The sequence below is a fragment of the Paralichthys olivaceus genome, chromosome 20, assembly GCF_024713975.1.
Source record: "Paralichthys olivaceus isolate ysfri-2021 chromosome 20, ASM2471397v2, whole genome shotgun sequence".
NCBI classification, from domain to species: domain Eukaryota; kingdom Metazoa; phylum Chordata; class Actinopteri; order Pleuronectiformes; family Paralichthyidae; genus Paralichthys; species Paralichthys olivaceus.
This window is the reverse complement of record NC_091112.1, coordinates 12,351,207-12,371,447: the sequence shown is the minus strand read 5'-3', so window position 1 is coordinate 12,371,447 and position 20,241 is coordinate 12,351,207. Positions and strand designations below refer to the sequence as shown.

At 44.1% G+C, this 20,241-nt stretch overlaps 2 protein-coding genes and 1 long non-coding RNA gene across 11 annotated transcripts in view; 2 read left to right on the top strand and 1 right to left on the bottom strand.

Annotated features, from left to right (window-relative positions):
• hoxa3a (homeobox A3a) overlaps positions 1 to 14,834 on the top strand; it is a 43,872-nt gene extending 29,038 nt beyond the window's left edge. For 4 of the 7 annotated variants that reach the window (XM_069516949.1, XM_069516947.1, XM_069516951.1 and 1 more), the window contains 3 exons: positions 4,669 to 4,729; positions 8,405 to 8,984; positions 11,518 to 14,834. In XM_069516949.1, coding sequence (XP_069373050.1) covers positions 8,522 to 8,984; positions 11,518 to 12,302 — 1,248 coding nt within the window. In that variant the 5' untranslated portion in view covers positions 4,669 to 4,729; positions 8,405 to 8,521 and the 3' untranslated portion in view covers positions 12,303 to 14,834. Of the gene's footprint in view, positions 1 to 266; positions 345 to 1,869; positions 3,528 to 4,668; positions 4,730 to 5,506; positions 6,582 to 8,404; positions 8,985 to 11,517 lie in introns of those variants that run through there. The other 3 variants (XM_069516948.1, XM_020090474.2, XM_020090476.2) reach the window with 3 other exon arrangements.
• On the bottom strand, positions 1,242 to 8,398 carry LOC138405967 (uncharacterized). Its single transcript, XR_011239638.1, has 2 exons — positions 7,460 to 8,398; positions 1,242 to 1,849 (listed from the first exon to the last, which is right to left on the bottom strand). It is a non-coding gene; the product is annotated as an uncharacterized lncRNA (long non-coding RNA).
• Positions 14,835 to 16,135: 1,301 nt separating the features above from the next.
• On the top strand, positions 16,136 to 19,937 carry LOC109631623 (homeobox protein Hox-A2a). Of its 3 annotated transcripts, none has more exons than XM_069516954.1 (3): positions 16,197 to 16,344; positions 16,835 to 17,033; positions 17,641 to 19,937. In XM_069516954.1, the coding sequence occupies exons 2-3, from the start codon at positions 16,943 to 16,945 to the stop codon at positions 18,363 to 18,365; spliced, it is 816 nt and encodes a 271-aa protein (XP_069373055.1). In that variant the 5' UTR covers positions 16,197 to 16,344; positions 16,835 to 16,942; the 3' UTR covers positions 18,366 to 19,937. The 3 variants fall into 3 exon arrangements, with proteins under 3 accessions (XP_019946043.1, XP_069373055.1, XP_069373054.1); XM_069516953.1 differs by having other exon boundaries at positions 16,202 to 16,459; XM_020090484.2 differs by having other exon boundaries at positions 16,136 to 17,033.
• The last annotated feature ends 304 nt before the right edge of the window (positions 19,938 to 20,241 follow it).

Below are 20,241 nucleotides of genomic sequence, written 5' to 3'. Positions count from 1 at the left end.
AGCATGCTTCTGCAAAACCTCAGCTCTGTGCGGCGCTGCATGCAGACACGGAAGCTCTGCGGAAGATGGCGTTGAAGCTGATTGGCACTGCAGACTCCGAGAAGTCCCAACTAGTTAAAGTACAGATTTCAAGTCATTTGATTCGCGAATAGAGGTCAATTCCAATGTACTGAAATTTTAATTCGCACGTCCACGTGACTTGCTGAATAATGAATACCCCGGGGATCAGAAATAGATCTGAAAATCTGCCTTATTTTCATTTGAAGTGATCCTCTGCAGGGTACGAGTCAGAGCTCTTCTCCCCTGACACAACTCTGTCTGCTGGGCACACACCGCCATGACTTGTGAGTAGATTTGGAAGATTTGTTTTTCCCATTAGTTTCTTAAAAAATATTAAATTTCCCAGAAGTTGAGTTGTTTAATGATCTTTCATATCAAATTGTTTCTGTCCATGTAAATTGTAAAATGTGTTTAAATATGATATGTTATTTGTATTTTCTAAAGTCGTTGAAATTATGATTTTACCCATATCTGATAATCAGTTTTATTGCCAAACATTGAAGACATTACAATGTGGTTATATTTGTGTTAAAATGTTGTCTATTAAAACATAGTCTTTCCTTGTATCATATTGAACATTTTAGAAAATATGATGCATGATAACATGTCCAATTTCTCACAAGTTAATAATCCTTTGAATCAAAGCAACAAGTAAGATGGTAAAGTCATTTGAAAAACTAAATGTGCACATTTAAAAATTAAAATCAAAATGAAGACATACGTCAACAATAAATGTGGCTGCAGTGTTAAAATGTGGTGGTCTTAAGTAAAAACTCTGCATTCATGTTGGCATGGTGGATTATTTTCAGGGATATAACAAAAGCTTAAGAACTGTCTCCCTGAATTTTAAAAGTGGTTATTTATCACTTTTCATTTTCATAAATGGCAGAAAAGCTGCTTAAAGGACAGTGACAATGCAAAGGGCTGATCTGTTGCTTCTAAAAGTTGTCAGGACAACTCAGCATGAAAGAGCCTTTCATTAGAGTCAACACAATGGCCAGTTTAGACACAGGTTAAACATTAACAAAGCTCTTATGATTCGTAAAATATGTAGGCTATCGTTATGAATATTATTATTATTATTGACCTGTTTTGCACTTACCTCCAAAATTTAATAGGCAGCTATTGCACAAAAACCTTTGTAGGCTATGTTATCTGAAAACATTCAGTTTCAAAGAGCGTTTGAGTTCAACATGAAAATCAAATAGCTTTATTACAACCTCCTACATAAGCACAGATCTCCAGTCCTATAATCCGCCCCAGTGCTGCTCTGCGTCCATGAGAGATGGCTCCTATCTGCTTAAGGCGTTGAATTTCGCATTAGCCTTGATGTTGGCCGGTGTAAACCTCGCAGAAAGAGTTATCTTCGGCTGAGTGTATCGGTAACCCAAGCCCGGCTGTTAAGAGCTCCGAGTGTCAACATTGTGGGAAGATATGGACCGCCGACTGGCCAACATCCAGAGGTCTGCGCCTCTAACTCCTCTTCGCTGACAGTGATAAGGAGCCCTGATTTGTGTGAATACCTCTGAAACATTTGTTTAATGCTAAAATAGATGAGATTTAAACATAATCAATCAACTTCTACATTTGTGCAAAAGGCAAATCTGTGTAAAAAAAAGTTGAGCAAAATGTGAAAAATGTAAGGGCCTCTGGTTTAGATCACCCACTCGACTCTGTGTGCCTCTGCCCGGGTCAGGGGAGAGTTCAGGTGTGGTGGCGAAAGGCAAGGTTGGATGAGCCTCCAGTGCACGTTCATGTCGAGCCAAGTAATCCTAGTGACAGCTTCCATCTGTTGGAGGACAAAGACAGAACAAAATAACTTATTTTACACACATGCATTCTCTTTCACAAACGAGTAACAATCTTCTTTTCATAACCGTGCGTAAAAAGCTGTGCGTAAAAGTTCACTTTTAATCCTCAACATTTTACATTCCTCCTCTTCAGTTTTGTCAGTGTTAAAGGTGAATTAATGAGAGCTGGTGCTGCTTCTGTTCCCGTCTTTAAAAGTTTGCCGCTCAAGTTGTAGTTTGAGAGGACAAAGGCTGATGTGGGAGTGGGATGCCGTCCATGTCCGCCCCGAATGATTAATAGTTGTGTTGGGATTTTTCCACGCCCGCTGCTCGGCGTTGATGGAAAACAAGCGCCAAACGGTGCCGAAAAAGAGAGGAGCTCTTCCGGGGGCTACGACTTTTGGCAAAACCTAGAAGGGTAGAAGCCAGATTTATTCCACGACGCACGCGTGGCACACTCTTTGGATAAGACGTTGGTTTAAAATTATGGTGGCCAAGATAGTGGCTTAATCGACACTTTTTGCCACATGATCCTTCCCCTCACATCTGCAAAAGCTGCAAAACTCTTCCTTTGCGCAAACCTGTGAATTCTGCCATCACTCAGTTAGTCATAGGAAACGCATAAGTGCATGTAGGTCTAATGGGGGTCCTTGTTCTGATCAGCGGGGTCGAGCAGCCACTCTTTGGTTACCTCACCTCCACTTTCCGCCCACTGCTGACTGACACGCACAACTCACGACCACCGGGACTCACAGCCTCTTTATGTTGGACAGGTAAACGTGTGACGTTTTGTTCCACTTTAGCCAGCAGCATGCAGGCTTGTGCTGATGGAGAGGCAGGAGCTGACTAAGTGATACTACAGCCCAAGTCTGACCATGAGAGCGGGGGGCGATATTGAGTTGAGCAGTGTGTAATGCACTCTACAACCCCGGCTGTGCAATAGAGAGAAATGAGAGAGGGAGAGCTTTATTGGTGTGATGAGTAATCACGATGCCATCCTCAAATGGTATTTTGTAGGGAAAGCCTCCTCATTCTCACATAGTGCGAATTGTCACGCTGCAGTGCAAAACACTTTGGTTTTAGCCTGGCTCCGAGCCGTGGCTGCACTTGAAACCAAGCATAATACAGCAGGATTAGGTCTTTCAGCCGCTAACAGGCTCCAAATATATGGCACTTTAAACCTGACAGAACAGTCCTTCCCTCTGAATGGGCGACACGTGGAAAAAGCTGCTTCTCTGCGAGAGCCTCGCTCCTCTGCCAGATACATCGCACTGTCACACAGCCCCTCTTTTTTTCTCCCTCCAAACTGATCCGCTTCTCCTCGGGGGCAACGACTGCCTCCATTAATGATTCACGGGCTCAAATAAAGGGATTTAAGTTGACGTTGCGTCACGTGAGCGCGGCGCATAATACTGCGCGGTGTTATGGCACGGGGAAGAAAACCGGAGCCCCGGTCTGGCCATATGATGCTGATTATATGCGGGTTACCCCCACTTTCCGTGAGGAGAGTCCGGGCCGTGTAGTTTGTTTGTCGAGGGGGAGAAAAAAGAAAAGAGGAGGCAGACTGAAAAGACAGAGGATCCCGGGTTTGTGGATGTATTATACTGCTGTCACGGACGGATATGTTTTTCCACGCGGACAGAGCCCGTGCTTTGGGAGGATGGATTTTATTTTGAGGTATTTCCGCCGATTGTTCATTACTGTCGTGAGTTATTGCCGCGAGAGGCAGAGGTCAGTAAAAAGGGTCCAGGGTTTTCTTGCAGGGCTACAAAATAGACAGGTAGCAAAACGCTTTCCATATTATAGGCAGGCGTTTGTTCCTTTTTGGCATTATAATCCACTATCAGTTCAATATTTCTGTTCTAATCATTTTTTTAATATCACGAGCTACCATTTGGGATAAACAGGCCTGTATTACCGTTTGTAAATAGAGCGGCCATTTAAATATCAGCTTGCAAGGAAAACCCAAACAAAGCGCGCGGCCGCTCTAAGGTTCAACCTGTCCTATAAAACCAACATCTTGTGTCTTTTACGCGTGGATTTTATTTTTTTCGTGCGTAAAATGGTACATCAAGATGAGCTCCATGAAATGTAGTGGAAAGCGGTGGGGTTGTGTCGCTCCGCCGGGGAAACGAGGATATAATGGAAGACAGAGTGCCATCCAGGACCGCGCGGCCGCGCTGGGGTCACGGCGCTCCAGCTTGATTTATGGGCACGGGGACTTGGGGAAGATGGTGCGCGAGAGCTAATGACTATTCGATCAGTTTGTGGGGAAAATGCTCAGCAGCCAGCAGGGAAACAACAAACTCGTTATTTGCATAGACCCATTTTTATATTTTAGTGATAGTGCCGCAATGCTTGGCCGAGATGTTGTTTTTGTCCCAGAATAGTCTTCATATATGGCTTTAATTCATCCGTTTTGTTCATTAGTATTTCATATTCTCGTGTTTTCTATGGATGAAATTAATCTGGGTGATATTTGGTTGCAAATCATCAAAGGGAACTCAGACTTTATGGTTTCCATACGCTGCAAATGTTTTATTACACACACGCAGCCTGTTTTTAAATTGATGAAATTACAATACAATTTTGATAATGCATGCAACGAATTTTATTGGATTTAGCTCTTTGCTCTTTGTGCACCATTTAAACTCATGCAGGGCCCAAAACATTTACGCACAATAACAACAGCTTCACTATTTATATCTACATTTCTACGTTGGCATATATAAGGATAGCTCACTTGAAAATAATGTTAACAAATATCTAATTTACAAAACACGTAAAAAAAATGATGTTGATATTTCTTTCATTGCAGAAATCCTGCCGAGTGAATTCAGGCCATCGCAAGGTCTCCGAGACACCTTGAGCCGCCTTCGGTAAGTCCATATATCTTTATTGATTTGTGTTATGAATGCTCAATGGTGATATCCTTATTCAATTTCTAATAAGTACCACACACGCCCACCGCAGCTCTCAGAGAGGCAGCGCGTGGCTTGTAACGTTTCCTTTGCAGTAGCGATATGACCAGGCCGTACGCAATATTTCCTTCTCCTCCACTTGTCTTTGTGGTGTAATTTGTCACTATAAAAGTGACGAGGGGAATCGCAGCTCTTGGAGCGCTGCCTCGCTCCCTTCAAAAACTACTTTCTGTGAAAGCCATCTGCTTGTGGCCGCTCGAGTTTACTGCTCTGAAGTTTTGAAAATGTTTTTGTCTTTCATCGACATTTGAGAAATTTTTTTCCCATGTCGTTTTTTGTTATTATTACTCACGGCAGATGCAGCACCAACCACCACCTCACTGACATTTAACCTCCTGCTCAGGGCCAAATTAAAGAGAGAGGCGAATCAGCATTTTAGGAAAACACAAAGAAGTAAATAATTATACAATGTTGACTGCTCTGGTTTGGAAAAGAAAACGCCGAGTTGGCTGAAAAAAATCCTCACGCGTGGATTTTTGTCCCACTCACCCTCCCACGCCCGCCGTGCATGTGTTCTACCTTTTTTAAATTGTGCCATTGAAAGCAGCAGAGAAGCTGCAGATCAGGACGTGTTTACAGCCTCAGGAAGCTGAGAGGACATAAATCTATTTTTTTCCCCCTCCTTTGATTTTTTTTCTTTTTGGCTGTTAAAGACAGCCTCACCATGCAGAGGGATTCCCTCTGCTGCCGGCTCTCTTCTCCACTGTTCCTGGCTGCATGTCCTCCGCTTTGCCTCTTGGAGATGCAACTTCTTCCCTTTTTTCACACCCTGCTCCTCGTGGGGTTTTTCCCTTGACATACTACGAACACGGATATGATCTGAGGTTATTGTGCTTTAAAAAAAATATACAGATAAAAGTTGTATTCTCCACACAAGAAGCCATGCAGACAGTGGGACACAGAGCGAAGGGATGAAAACGACTAGAGCGTCCTAGCTTGTGCCAAAAGATTTGAGGAATAAATGCAAAATCTGCGGGTTAATGATTAAGCTGTGGATAGAAGCCCTTTATGCTCCATGCAAATGGAAATGCAGCACGGTCAGCGCCTGATTATTCCTTTGTATTCTCCCTTCTCTCCAACGTCTCATCCACTGGGCTCATAATTCCAACTGCAGGACTCGGGGTAAATAATAACAAAACAGATTTAAAACACTAGGGATGGACTTCCACGCTATAAGTAACGATATGTTTTTTCTTGACACACTACCTCATTTGGTTGGGGGAGGAGGAGAGGCAGCTACTTGATTTGAACTGGCTTTCCAAGGCGCTACTTCATTTGCATAATTTTTCTTGTCTATGGTGACGCTCTGGTTCGGGGCAGTTCACTGGTGTCTGCATGGTACTGGTGAAGGATCACATAGCCCAGCACAGCCCTGGTTGGCTTTAATATTGGTATGAAGCCCTGGCCATTGCTCTATAGCATGACGATAAATCCAATCCTGGGGCCAGATAACTCTTATCTCGCTGACCCGACTGCTCACGCCTGCTTTCGTAATCTCGGTTTACCCATCCACGTCGAATAAGGAGAGGAAAAAAAGAAAAGGAAAAGAGGAAAGGGGTTTCTCTCTGCTCTTCCCTTTTTTGTTGTGGCTGCTAATGCCTGGTGCATGGCAGGGCGCAGTCTGCTGCTGCTGCTTCACTCAGCCAGCCCTGCCTTTTAAACTTTTTCCCCTGGATTACTGCTTTGATCGATTTCGTCGCTGAATGAGAAAATATTGCTCGCTGCTGTGCATTCGTCGTCAGAGGATAAGGTAAGCAGGCCAGAAATAGGCTCCCTCGGTTGTAAATGGCGGAGTTTGTGTGTCGTGCGGTGATTTATCACCGTATGACTTAGATCTCGGTTCAGGAAGAGTTCACACACACAGTCAGGCAGCCAGATTTCTCCAGCGTGGAGCAGAGAGCTGCGCGCACAGCTCAAGTCTGTCTTTTGTCTCTCTTTCTCTTGCCATTTTATGACTATCGCCATGTCGCGTCTGGAGATATTCACCGCAGAGCTTTCTGGTATCTTTTCCAGGTCATGAGATGGTGGAGACACCTTCTTTCAGTCTGCGGTTTAGCTGCGCTGAGGGCTCATTTTTCTACTGATTTGCTTCTTGTTTTGCTCCCATGCAAAACCCCAGTGGTGTTCGACGTTTCACATTACTTATTTCAGCTCAATTTATGAAAATGCGCTCACAGTCCATATGTATAGAAGATCCATATCCTCATATACCCTTGGACTGGGAAATTAAGTTAAAGTTTGATTGCATCCTACAGACAAACGTCGTTAATGTTGTTCTCAGTTTTTTACTATCAGACACAATAGCAGGCCCTTTTAGTTTCAGTAGCTAAATTTATTTAACATGTTGCAATAAGTTTGTATTTGTCTAATTTCTATATTGCTTTATATAACAGTAGTTTAATGCTTTACTTGAAATTATTGACTATATTTCATAATTTTGTACATTATAATAATAATAATAATAATTATTATTATTATCATGGCGCCTTGTATTAAACTATTTTTTCAGTCCACTAACTATTCTACTATTTTATTAGTAACGTCACATTATTAAGAAAGTGACCTGCTGCGTCGACTGTAGTTTAAAGTATCTCTAATAATCTTTCTGAGGCGGATCCCCGAGGTTACCTGCATGAGTTACGGTGCTTCAGCAGCAGACTCTGGGTGTGCCGTCCTCGCGTCTCCATGCGCCTTGGAACCGGGGGCTCGGTCTCTCCCCCCGAGCAGAGCCGTGCCGTGCCGGCCCACTGACCCCTCATATATCACCGCGACGGGCCGCCGCACAGGCAGCACCAACAGCAGTCATTACTACCGGGCCTGCGAGGAAAAGTTCACACTCTGGTCATGGAGATGCACGGATGCCCGCCCGGTTTTTCAGGTTTCCTCGTGGCTCTTTCCATTTATCTTGCAGCACGCAAAGACAGACAGAAAAAGAAAGAAACGAAAACAAAAGAAAAAAGAGAAGGAGAGAATGCGGTTGTTTATGGTTTGTGCCAGGTGGCTGTTCACTGAAGGAGGCTATTTTTTAACTAATGGTGAAAAAACAAAAATGCTCTGAAACGTTTGTGGGACACGGGGGATGTTTTCAGCTGCTACAAGGAAACTAGATCCACTGTTGACAGCCCTGTTGGTAGAATAACAATGTAACAGAAATATTATTTTCCTGTGTGGTAACCCACTAACAAGCTTTCCCTGTACCCCCCCACCCCCCCACCCCCCTCCCCCTTGCACTTAAAGCCCTTTTCTTCATACTGTAACTCTGTATTCAGTTTTTATCGTTGATAGTATCAAAGGTTTAAAATGCCATGCAGTTTCTTGTTAGGTCCTAAAAATAATTTAGCAATGTGAAATGCTTTTGAAAAAAAGGTCTTTGTTTTAATGTTGTTTGGCACAGATGGTAATAGAAGGTTAGTTCGTGCCTTTGTGCCCTGTGTAAGCCATAAGGTAAACGGTAATAGTCTACAGGACTGTTGGCCCTATCTTGCCTCCATAGTCTCCAGTGTCAGCCTTGTATTGAAAAGTAAGATGGATCGCCACCATTTCTTCTCCTCACAGTGCTTCTTGTAACCCTAGGTTCACCCGAGGAGGCCATTGGCGGAGAGGCGTCACGTGACCACGGGGTGCCAATGTTATTCTACACGGGTGTCAAGACCCTGTCAGTTTCTGAAATAAATATTGGGAAACGGCGAGATGCAAAAGGCAACCTACTACGACAGCTCCGCAATTTACAGTGGCTACCCATATCAAAGCGCAAATGGCTTCAGTTATGATGCCAATCAGGTCCAATATCCCCGGGCCTCTCATGTGGAAAGTGAGTACCATCGACCTGCCTGCTCCCTGCAGTCTCCTGACGGCTCCGTGGCGCTGCAGAAGCCGGGGGAGATGGCGGAGGGCTGCGACAGGACCACAGCCATTCAGGCGGCGCAGTCCCAGGTCCATCCCGAAAGCAATCAACCGCAGGTGCCGGTGTCAGGTCCGCCCCCTCCCTCACAATCCCCCGGTGCTATCAGCCAAAACGCGAGCAACGGGTCCAGCCAGCCTGGTGCCAAGAACGACTCACCGACCTCCAACGCGCGCGGCAAACAGATCTTCCCCTGGATGAAGGAGTCCCGTCAGAACACCAAGCAGAAACCCACCGGTAGCACCAGTTCAGGTACCTGGAACCTAAACACTGCTGCTACTGACACACACACACACACACACACACACACACACACACACACACACACACACACACACACACACACACACACACACACACACACACACACACATAGAACTTGATAGCCCATGACCGCAAAGTTACATAAGTGTTGTTGAGGGAGCACAAAATACAGTGTGGGTGGCTGAGCAGGTATAGGAGGGAGGGGTGGGCAAATCCCAACAGGACAGCAACAGCTCATTTCATTTCTGTGCCAGTGTCAGAGAGCTCCTTGTTTTATTATATTGCACTATATTTATATAATCTTTATTAATTCTGTAGGAAACATTGTTCACAAGAAAAGGCCCACAGGGTGTAATCAACACCTCATATCACACATGAACAAGTGCTGAATCTATTGTATTCATATCCACTTTGTAAAGGAGATTGTTTGTTTTTTTTTCAAATCTTTTATAGTCTTATTAACTTATCGTTTATCTCATTCTCCAAAGTGCCAGTGAAGACTTTATACTGCAGGGTTTATTCACGTGCCTCAACATTGGAAGTAGGTTCCACCATTTGTCGACTCTGTGCCCTGCATCTGACCTGTCCTTACTGTAAACACGCACCTCCACTGATCACATAATGTTCCCGGAGAGACAACAAACAAACACGCACAACAGTTGTTCAGGTTGTCCTGCTGTTTTATTAGTGGGAGGCTTTGTGGGTCAGAGGGTGGCGAGTGTTGGGGGTATGTTTATTTATATATAACCAAATTAAGAAATTAGAGGTGCTTATGACCTCTTCCCACACATTTTGTGGTTTATAGTTATATTAAGGAAATAATTTTAGGCTACGTGATACCTATAATGCAAAGTAGCACTGCATAGTCACGTGTCTTCATTTTGATTTATGTTTGGAAAGGCATTTTCATTACTTTTTAACAGCCCGTAAAAGTGCTAACATTTATGGAAAGCTCTTTACGCACGTTTTACGCACGTTTACGCAAGCCACATGCTGCTGTTTTGACGAAAGGAAAACTTGGTGGGTCAGAGTGGGGAGTTTGTGTTTTAATGATCTTCACTGAAATAGACCTAATTTAAATTTAAGAGATGCTATTTTCCCAATTATAATTTTTCGCACCAACTGCAAAGCATATTTGGAACATGTAATCCTAGGGTTCCGTATATAGAACGTTTGTGATTAGTTCTTGACATCACAATGAGGTGCAGACATGTATGAAAGCACCTTTAAGCACAGTTGCAAATCCTATTTGGGTCAGGATGGAGCTAATCTAAGATTCAGAGTTGCTCGTTTCCATAGATTTTATAAATTATCTGGGCATTTTTGTAACGATCTTAGATTCAGTCACCCACAGTAGGAGCCTGAAATAGGACGCAATATGGCGCCTTTTATTATGTGAAGGTGTTTTCATACATTTTTAGCGATTCTAAAAGCGCTACCGTTCATATTTTACGCACGTTTGGATAACGACCTGGTAAACGTCAGGCGGGGGGGTTGTTCTTTTTTTGAGGGTGGGGGGTTATTTATACGCCACCAATAGATTCAGAGATGCTCACTTCTTATGGTAAGTTACATTTACTCCTCTACAGTGGATGGAGGCAAAGCAGTGTCGGTGGTGTGATTAATGTCTGTGCAAGTGTTTTTATTAGTTTTAACAACACGTTGAGGTGCTGACATTTATGAAAAGCAACAATAATCCTGCATTTAGTACACACCAGCCTCTCTTACAAATCATAACTATAGCCTTTAATTCTAGATTTTATTGCAATAATCACTGTTGTTAGCAGTGATTGTCCTACATACAGTACGTGGGAATCCCTAATGCCACGTGCTAACTTTTTCATCTCTGTAACATGAGGTCAGGATGCGTCTGCTGCATTCCTCTTGCTCCAGGTCTAGGCGACAGGTAGGGAAATTTATTAAGTGTTGGCCGTCTGCCACGGCGGTAAGTAGACCAACACCTTGCTATTCTGCAGCCAAGCTCCAGCCCTCTTGGAAGGGGAGGCTTATCAGTGAGGGCAAGGCGAGCTGCTTTATACACCCCGAGGAATACATAATGCTTGTGTTTGCATTACGCGTGTGCTCGCTGTGTGACTACGGGGGAAGATGGGGGTCAAAATGTTTTAGTGGTAAATCTGAGGATACCTGGCACCAGAACCAGCACTGACTCACTACCCTTTTCTGCTTTGCTGTAACTGTAGGTGCAGTATGCATACATTGATTGTTAATTGTCTCATGGAGCCCTGATGATAACCCTCGTGTTTAGCAGGAGGGTGTAGATTAATCAAAATGTTGTGATGTATTTCAGGCGCGCACATACACATGCGCAGTACTGGAACACATATTTATCTAGTAAAGTGTTCCCCACCCTTTTTGATGGTGGGGAGGTTTGTTATCAGCTGTGTGCGTGTTGCCACACGGTATTGCTTTCACTCTCACTTTCCTGCCTCTACCTCTGTACCTCTCCCGCTCTGTCTGTCTGGATTACTGACTGACACCCTCCTCTCCTCCTCCCTGACAGTGGAGAGTTGCCCCGGAGACAAGAGTCCTCCGGGGTCAGCGGCATCGAAGAGGGCCCGGACAGCTTACACCAGCGCCCAGCTAGTGGAGCTGGAGAAGGAGTTCCACTTTAACCGGTACCTCTGCAGACCCCGGAGGGTGGAGATGGCGAACCTGCTCAACCTCACCGAGAGACAGATCAAAATCTGGTTCCAGAACCGCAGGATGAAATACAAGAAGGATCAGAAGGGCGTCGGTATGATGCCTTCCCCTGGGGGACAGTCCCCGCGGAGCCCCGTGGGCCCGGCCTCCAGCGGTGGCGGAGGATACCTCAACTCTATGCATTCTCTTGTAAACAGTGTTCCTTATGAATCCCAGTCGCCGACGTCTTACAATAAACCGCATCAGAACGCGTACGGTATGGCCACGTCATACCCCCCTCCTTTGAACAGCTCCCTCAACAACTGCCCGCCCTCCCAGAAGAGGTATCCCGGGACCGACTCGGCCACGCCCGAGTATGACGCGCACCCTCTCCAAGGCAATGGCAACTACGGGACGCACATGCAGGGCAGCCCCGTTTATGTCGGCGGAGGCTACATCGAGTCTATGCCCAACTCCGGGGCCTCGGTTTTCGGTCTGACCCACCTCCCGCACCCGCCGTCCGCAAACATGGACTATAATGGAGCAATCACAATGGGCAACAGTCAGCATCACGGAGTGTGTGATCCGACACCGACGTACACAGACCTTACGCCGCACTACTCTCAGGGAAGAATCCAGGAAGCGCCCAAACTGACGCATCTGTAGCGGTGGCGCAGCTCGGATCACTCCGCCCATTGTCTTACCCACCTACAGACACATTACCGCTTTGTTTCTGCGCCTCCTCACGGCTTCCACCTCCTCTCCGCTTTTGTTTATGTTTTCTATAGTTTTGATGTGTGAAGTAGCGTAGGATGAATAATCACGACTTGCTTGGATTTTTCTCTATTTGCTCGTGTCATTGTCTTTCAAAGACCTTTATCTGGGCTGTAGGACTCTAGAGCGGGAGGGAGGGGGGGCACAGTATATGCATAGGCCTATTTAATCTTTTTGTTTTTTTAAATCTTTTTTTTAAAGCTGAAACGCAAACAGGGTATTATGAACGTATGTTAGTCATTTTTAATGTGAATTTGTCCGTCTTTTTATTTATCCGCAGTTGAAGAATTGTGTTATGCATTTTGTTGCACTTGTGAAAGGATCCTTCAGGAGCCACGAGCTCGGATTATGAGGGAAACACATTTTCAAAAAGAAAAAAAATCAAGGGTCATGAGTTTAAACGCAGCCCCCTTGTTTTTGTTTGGTTCTATTGGACTTTTTCTAATGTTATTTATTTTGTTTGGTGTTAAGATAAGAGTCCTTTAGTATTATTTGACACCCCTGCAATCGTTGTGTGGGGAGAAGGTTGATGGATAGTAGCGTCTCGGCCCTCTACATGTAGTCTGCCGCTCCCCAGCAGCAGCGGCACCATGTTGGTATTATAGCCTATGTTTCCATTTTTTTTTCTTCGAGGAGGTATTTTGTTTTTCTCCACCAATGTAAAATCAATCAGTCATGCAATAAGTGTGGAAGGACAAGGGACACACGTTAGCAGTTTCTTTATTGAAGAAAAAAAAGGAACAGACCATCAATTTTCTTTTCGATGTCATACATTCCATGCTGCTCCAGTTCGAAGAAATGAATAAAAATAATTGAAATATAATTGTAGCATATTCTTCAGTTTTAAGTCCAAACGCATCCCATCACAAAATCAAATACAAAGCAGCTTAGAAATAAAATTCTAATATTTAATCATTCAGTTTTATTATTGTTAAAAATGTCATCCTGGTATTAAAGATGATAACAGAAAAGCAAAAATACATTTAGGATAATAACAATGATTATTATAATAATAAAAAAATGAATAGGACAATCTATATGTTTGTTATTTACGCACACAAAAAAGTAGAATTATTTGCCATAATCAACATTCAGTATTCTACATTCGAAAAGAAATGGCTGCAGATAAAAGCTCCTCAAATGTTTTTTCTCTCCTCTTGATTCGACGTGGAGAAAACTCGGGTGGCCCTCTCCCCTCCTCTCATCTGCGTGGGCACATCCATAATAATAAAAGAAAAATGTCAGCCGGGACCTTCTGGAGATTCTGCAGGAAGACAACAAGCTAAATGAGAAGTCGTTTGAAAAATAATTCCCTGATATGTGCAGTCAGTCAAATGCGGGCATGGCTATAAACCGGCTGGATTGGAATCATGGCGGGATCTTATTGGTCTCATTACGCCACAGATTTACAGATGCCAACGTTAAAATCCAGGATGGTTACAGCAAAGGAAATTATTAGTGGAAAACTAAAAACCTAAACGAAATATTCCTTTGTGCAATTTACTGAAATGAAAACGCTGTGTAGAAATTACCATACATTTATAGAATGTGGACTTATTTTCATGATTTGCAGGTATTTCATAATATTAATGAAATTCCCAAATACAATCCAGACCCCCTTGGAGCAAAAATTCTTCTTTTGTTTTCGAATATCATTTAGATTTCCTGGGGAAAATGTGTCTTTAATTTGTTGGGTTTTACCCAGAGTTTTCTACCATTCTTCTCAAATGAGTAAAAAAAAAACCTTTTGTGCCATGTTCAGTTTTCATGACTACAATATGTGTGCAGTATTATTTGTTCTCACTGATTTTGCACCAAGAACCAATTCCCAGCCTAGATCTGATTGATATAAGAGGACATGGACATACTAACCCTGACATATGGTTAGCAGGGAAACCTAGAACAATTGAACCATGGTGTGTCAAAGCAGGAAAAAAAAACTGATGCCTCGAGTATTTCTGCATCCATCACACACACACACACACACACACTCGCACACACACACACAAATACACGCGCACACACACAGCAAGGCAATGATTTGACCCATATGCGCCATTTACGCAGGTAAGGCAGACACACCGCGTTTTAACCAAAGCAAGGATATGTTTTTCTTTCATTGCACTTCTATCCATGGGAAAGTGCTCCTAAATCACTCCTGCTGTAAAAGACAAGTGTGTAGGACAGGCTGGGGTCCACTAAAAGCCGCCACCCACTCCTCTCCTTGCACACAAAGCCTGTGCGTAATTCCAAAAAAGCCATCCATCTCTCCCCCCTGGCAAGTCTGTCCCTCACCACACGATCAGCTCCGTGCACAAACCTGCTCGTCCACCAAAACGACAAATACTATATTGTGTAAATACCAACTCACAATTCAAAGATAAAAGCCAGGTGGAGAAGCTTCACCCTGTACTCACCGATGGCACATTATCGCCTCCCCCCCAAAAAAGAAAATGGTCGCATCTTGTGGAGCTTATTTATCTATTAAAACATCCCTCCAGCGACAGCCTCGGCTATAACTGCGAACAGAAACTGGTTCTAATCTGAGTGGCCAGTGTTTCTCGCCGCTTCCTGGCTGCATTTGATCCGGGGGAGAGTTAGAAGCCTTAAATGTGTTGTGAGGGCACCGAGCTGTCAGACCTTTTGGCGAGTAAGATTGATCGCGCGCAGGCTTCCAGGACTCTTTGTTTGGTATATAAGCAACAAACTGAGAGAGAGGCCTACCACTTCTCCTCTTCCTCTCTCCTCTTACTAACCAAGCCATATTTTTTTAATGCTTTATGAAAATAAAACATGTGCAGCTTGACGAATAACATCCCAAATATGGCTTTCACAGATTATTCTGGAAGAGCTATACAAACCAAACGCTGCAGGGTAGAACCATTCAATAACAATTCCATCGAACACTACAAATGTACTCGTTTTACTCGGTCGATCATGAAGGTGTTGGTGTTTGCTTATAGTTGCAATTCCAGGTATAGAGCTGATACTGGAAATACAGTGGGAAGCCTCTCTCAGTATTGTAGCCACTGTGGTGCTAGAAGACCCCTGCTATTACTTTTGGATTTTTCACTTTCAATGCAATAATTGAGAAAATTCAAAAATATTAGGATGGTGTTCAAAAGAGGGAAATAATTATGACATCTTGCTTGTGGAAAAAATCTAACTATTGCAATCACAAAACAAAGACTTCCTGTGTGTTTGAAGCTAGTCTTTGTGATAATGTGCGCAAACATGGGCGCGCATGACCTCCTTAAAAGTGTGACCTTATGTGGAGTAAACGAAAAACACCTATGTTTTAATATCACATTTCTACAACCGAAAAGAAACAGCCTGTAATAAAACACCAGTGATTGTGAATGCGAATGTATGCAGTGTGTATCTGCTGCTAAGTTTCCCTGCACTGTTTGTAAATGTTAAACTGCTGTTAGGGGATGAAATGGCCTGAACGTTGTCATATCCGTCAGTATTAACTTAATGGATGGGCGTTTTATTACAACACATGTCGATGGATGCGCAGCATATTTCATTATTATGCACCTCTGAAGAATCACAGCTATTGTGGAGACCACACTCACTGAGCTGGGCTGGATTTTGGGGGTTAGTTTCTGTCCAGATGTCTCAATATCAGTTTTTTGGGGTTTGTTGCTTTTTCACCTCAGGAGCCTGCCTCTTGCCTATATGAATAGCTACTGGCGTGAAATGTGTGTGTGTGTTAGTGTGTCTGTGTGTGTCTGTGTGTGAGTGTGGTGGGGGCGTTCTCCACTGACATCCTCAAACAATACGAGAAAGAGGAGTGCACGAATCCGCGCACCCTAGGCTGGGCTCCTTCCCTGTAATAGTGAGCGTCAGCCATTCTTAAAAACACACATTTTGTCGCTTAGTGGACTGGACTGGAGGGGCCGAGAGGAGGATAAACTGAGCGGACAAAGATGTAAATAAAAACAGTCGTCTCCCAGCAGAGCGAGGCGTTCTTCATCCGAGTTTTTGGATCAATCAGGCAGACACTGGCTTCTTTTGATTAAACCCCAAATTGTCATTGGGCAGAGGTAATCATGTGACAGGCAATTCGGTCCAATTTCAACCTTGTCTCCATGAATTCAATAGTTTAATAGTAGCTCGGTCCCCATACGGCCGTAATCAGTGATATAGAAAAAAACCACCACGAGATTTTTTAATGATTTTTTCTTCCTCGTCCTCGCTGAGCCGCAACATTTATAAAAATACGCGTGCAAACTTTCCTCGGCTCTCAGGGAGCGGAGATGAATTACGAATTCGAGCGAGAGAGCGGTTTTATCAATAGTCAGCCGTCGCTTGCTGAGTGCCTGACATCTTTCCCCCCTGTCGCTGATTCATTTCAAAGTTCATCAATCAAGAGCTCGACGCTTTCACGCCCGACACTGATTCCTCCTCCCTTTGAGCAGACCATTCCCAGCCTGAACCCGGGCCATCCGCGGCACGGCCGGCCCAGACACAGCCCCGACGGATGCAGCCAGCTGCCCACCGCCTCCTTACCCCCGGAGTACCCCTGGATGCGGGAGAAGAAAGCCTCCAAGAGGAACCACCTGCCAACCTCTACCGCGACCACTATCTCCAATGGACCCGTGTGCTTTTCCCCAAAAGGTGGGTGATTTCTGCAGCACTTTCTGCATAACTCCTATTTAGTATCTGTTGCTAAATTTCTGCCCTGAGGCCCTTCCTTAAAAATACATCAACAAATACAGCTAGAATCGTTCGGTTTTGAAAGATTTATGACCATTGTTGAATTGTGTATCAATGGAGAAAAAAAGTTTAGGGTAAAGTTTGGATGATGCTAGATGATTTATTCCTCTAGTCGTAGCAGAGTTTTGATGTGTGACAGTAATGAAGAGTGATGGAGTGCCGTTGCCGAGGAGGGCAGCTGAAGCATTCATTAGTATCCCACACCAGCCTGGACCTCACTGCTTTTATATCGCACCGTGTTCGCTTCACACTGAACATATTTTATGCGTAAAACGATCTGATCGGTATCTTTACGCAGGGGTGATTTTTAGATAAAGGGTGAAAAGGTTTAAGAGACTGGGTCAGTAGCTCCAGCGGCCATTTTGCTGCAGCAAAGTGCCTGAGCTACACTCTCTCTCTCTCGTGGTTTCAGACAGCCTCAGTGCTAGATTCACGGTCGCTGACGGGACTTATGCAACTGTTGTGCCCTGCGTTTTAATCCCTTTCTACCGTGGTGCTTGTTTTCCAGGCTCGCCTGAGATCGTGGAGAGCGCCGGGGGAGGAGGGGGCTCTCGACGGCTGAGGACGGCGTACACCAACACCCAGCTGCTGGAGCTGGAGAAGGAGTTCCACTTCAACAAGTATCTGTGCCGGCCGAGGAGGGTGGAGATAGCGGCGCTGCTGGACCTGACCGAGAGGCAGGTTAAAGTCTGGTTCCAGAACCGGCGCATGAAGCACAAGAGGCAGACCCAGAGCAAGGAGAACCACAACGGGGAGGGGAAAGGGCAAGGCGCCGAGGACGGAATCCACAGCGACGAGGAGGACGAGGCCCCCCTGTACGAGCGAAGCGGGGCCCTGCTGGAGAGAGATACCTGCTCCTTTCAGAACAACTCCCTCGGCTCCGCGCAGCAGCTCCACAATGGAGAGTCCATGGGCTTTGCTGCTGCGCCGCTGAACAGCAATGACAAAAATCTGAAACATTTTCCCAACCCGTCACCCACTGTTCCGGGCTGCATGTCAACAATGGGCCCTGGCTCTGCATCTGGCCCGGACAATGGAGACAGTCCCCCGGCCCTGGATGTTTCTATACACGACTTTCAGCCTTTCTCCTCGGATTCCTGCCTGCAGCTCTCCGACGCGGCCTCACCGAGCCTGTCAGAGTCTCTGGACAGCCCCGTGGACATTTCCACGGACAGTTTCTATTTTTTCTCGGAGTCCTTAACTACAATCGACCTGCAGCATCTAAACTATTAAACCAATCACAATAACTTTTATTTTCCTTTCTCTTGGGACATTAAATATCAGGCTACGGTGGTATTAACTCTGATGTTATTTGTATATGCGGCACATTTATTCTGTTGATATTTGACTGGCGATTAATTCAAGGTAAGGATGAAATTGAATCACTGAAGTAGCTCTACTCCAACGTGGCTTGTAATTACCATATCAAAATGATCTCTTGGAATGGAAATTATGAGTGTATGTGAATAATAATACAATATTAGGTCTATGGAACCTGCTCATTTTTATTTTTGTATAGCTTCCAATGTCTTGGATATTTTTGTTAGAATACAATTAACTTGCTACGATCTTTTTTCTCTCTGGTGTTTTGAGTAATTTCTTTTTCTATTTACAGGCTGAAGACTTATCGACTATTTGCATTATTCATGTGGAAAAAAAATAAAATATGCAAAATAAAAGAAGTAGGGCACAGGAAGATAGAGACCATATGCAAATCCTAACAACAGGTTGGTAATGAATATAAAAAGTCTGGCCCCGCACTGAGTTGTGAAGGCACACACTCGTTTGAATTGTACTTGTATTGTATAATTTAATTTTCAGTGAAATTAATTTTGTTTAGTGATAGATAGAATACCCTGCCTCTTCACGAAATAACCACGAAGTCAATTTTCTTATTTGAAACTTTGAAGGTGAACTTTATAAATGATCAGTATCAGTACAATTACTATAAAATATCTGCAAATTAGCTGTTAATTTGCAAATTATTAGTGCTAATAATTTTGAGAAATTACTTTTGAAAACATTTACATTTTCTCAGGTTAGTCAAGAAAACTTTAGACCGTTTATAGAGAAACTAATATAAATTATTTCTGTGCTCACCCTCAAACTTTAGGAATAAAAAAAGTGCATATAACACCAGCACGGATCTTAAGCATGACAGGGCTCTTAACACTGTGTGCATGTTGCTGGCGAATACCGGAGCCATGTTTGCCTTCAGGAGCTCATAAATCACTCCGTGGCATGAATGAGGCGGACATTAAGGAGACCAATTGTGGCGTAATGTGCACAAATAAAACCCCACTTACATTTTCATATGGGACTCCCCAATTCCTACGCTAAAAGGGGCTGAGTCTCTGCGTGCGTTTGGTAATAATTCATTTTTATAGCTTGTTTAAACACGGCTCCTGGCTCGGCGACAGCGGCACCAGTAGCAGCCCCGCTCAGGTTAAGAGGCTGCAAGTCTTAAGCCCGTGCATAAAAGTAGATCCGAGTCAAAACAGACTGAATGAGATTGACTAAGAATAGCTCATTTAACTGTAGACTGAGAATCATTACTTTTGGCTAACTTTGTCTGAAAGACTTAGCAACACTATTGGTGCATCAGTTAGTGTTAAGTTATCTTTGAGTTCAATATAGGATTATGGTTGCTCTTGCCCTATTGTATTGCGCTTGGGTTGACTTATTGAAATCAGTAATTAGCCCATGCACAGCTTTCCTCAATGAGTTTTTCCACTTTAACAGATGTGTGTGTGTGTGTGTGTGTGTGTGTGTGTGTGTGTGTGTGTGTGTGTGTGTGTGTGTGTGTGTGTGTGTGTGTGTGTGTGTGTGTGTGTGTGTGTGTGTGAACAAGAAAAACCACCGGTTGCGACACATGGCCTACATGCGCCGATCGATTAACAAACTCATCCATACGTGCGCAAATTCATAAACTCCGTGAGTCCAGCGGTTTATTGAATAATCTAGAAGCCATGAACAGCCCATCGATTGGCTGAACGTTAGTCTATATTGCATGGGAAAGTGGAGAATGTGGGTACATGCGACTGTGTATGTGTGTATAAGGAGTGGGGTATATAGGGGTAAAAGGAGGGGGCTGCTCCTGCACCAGCAC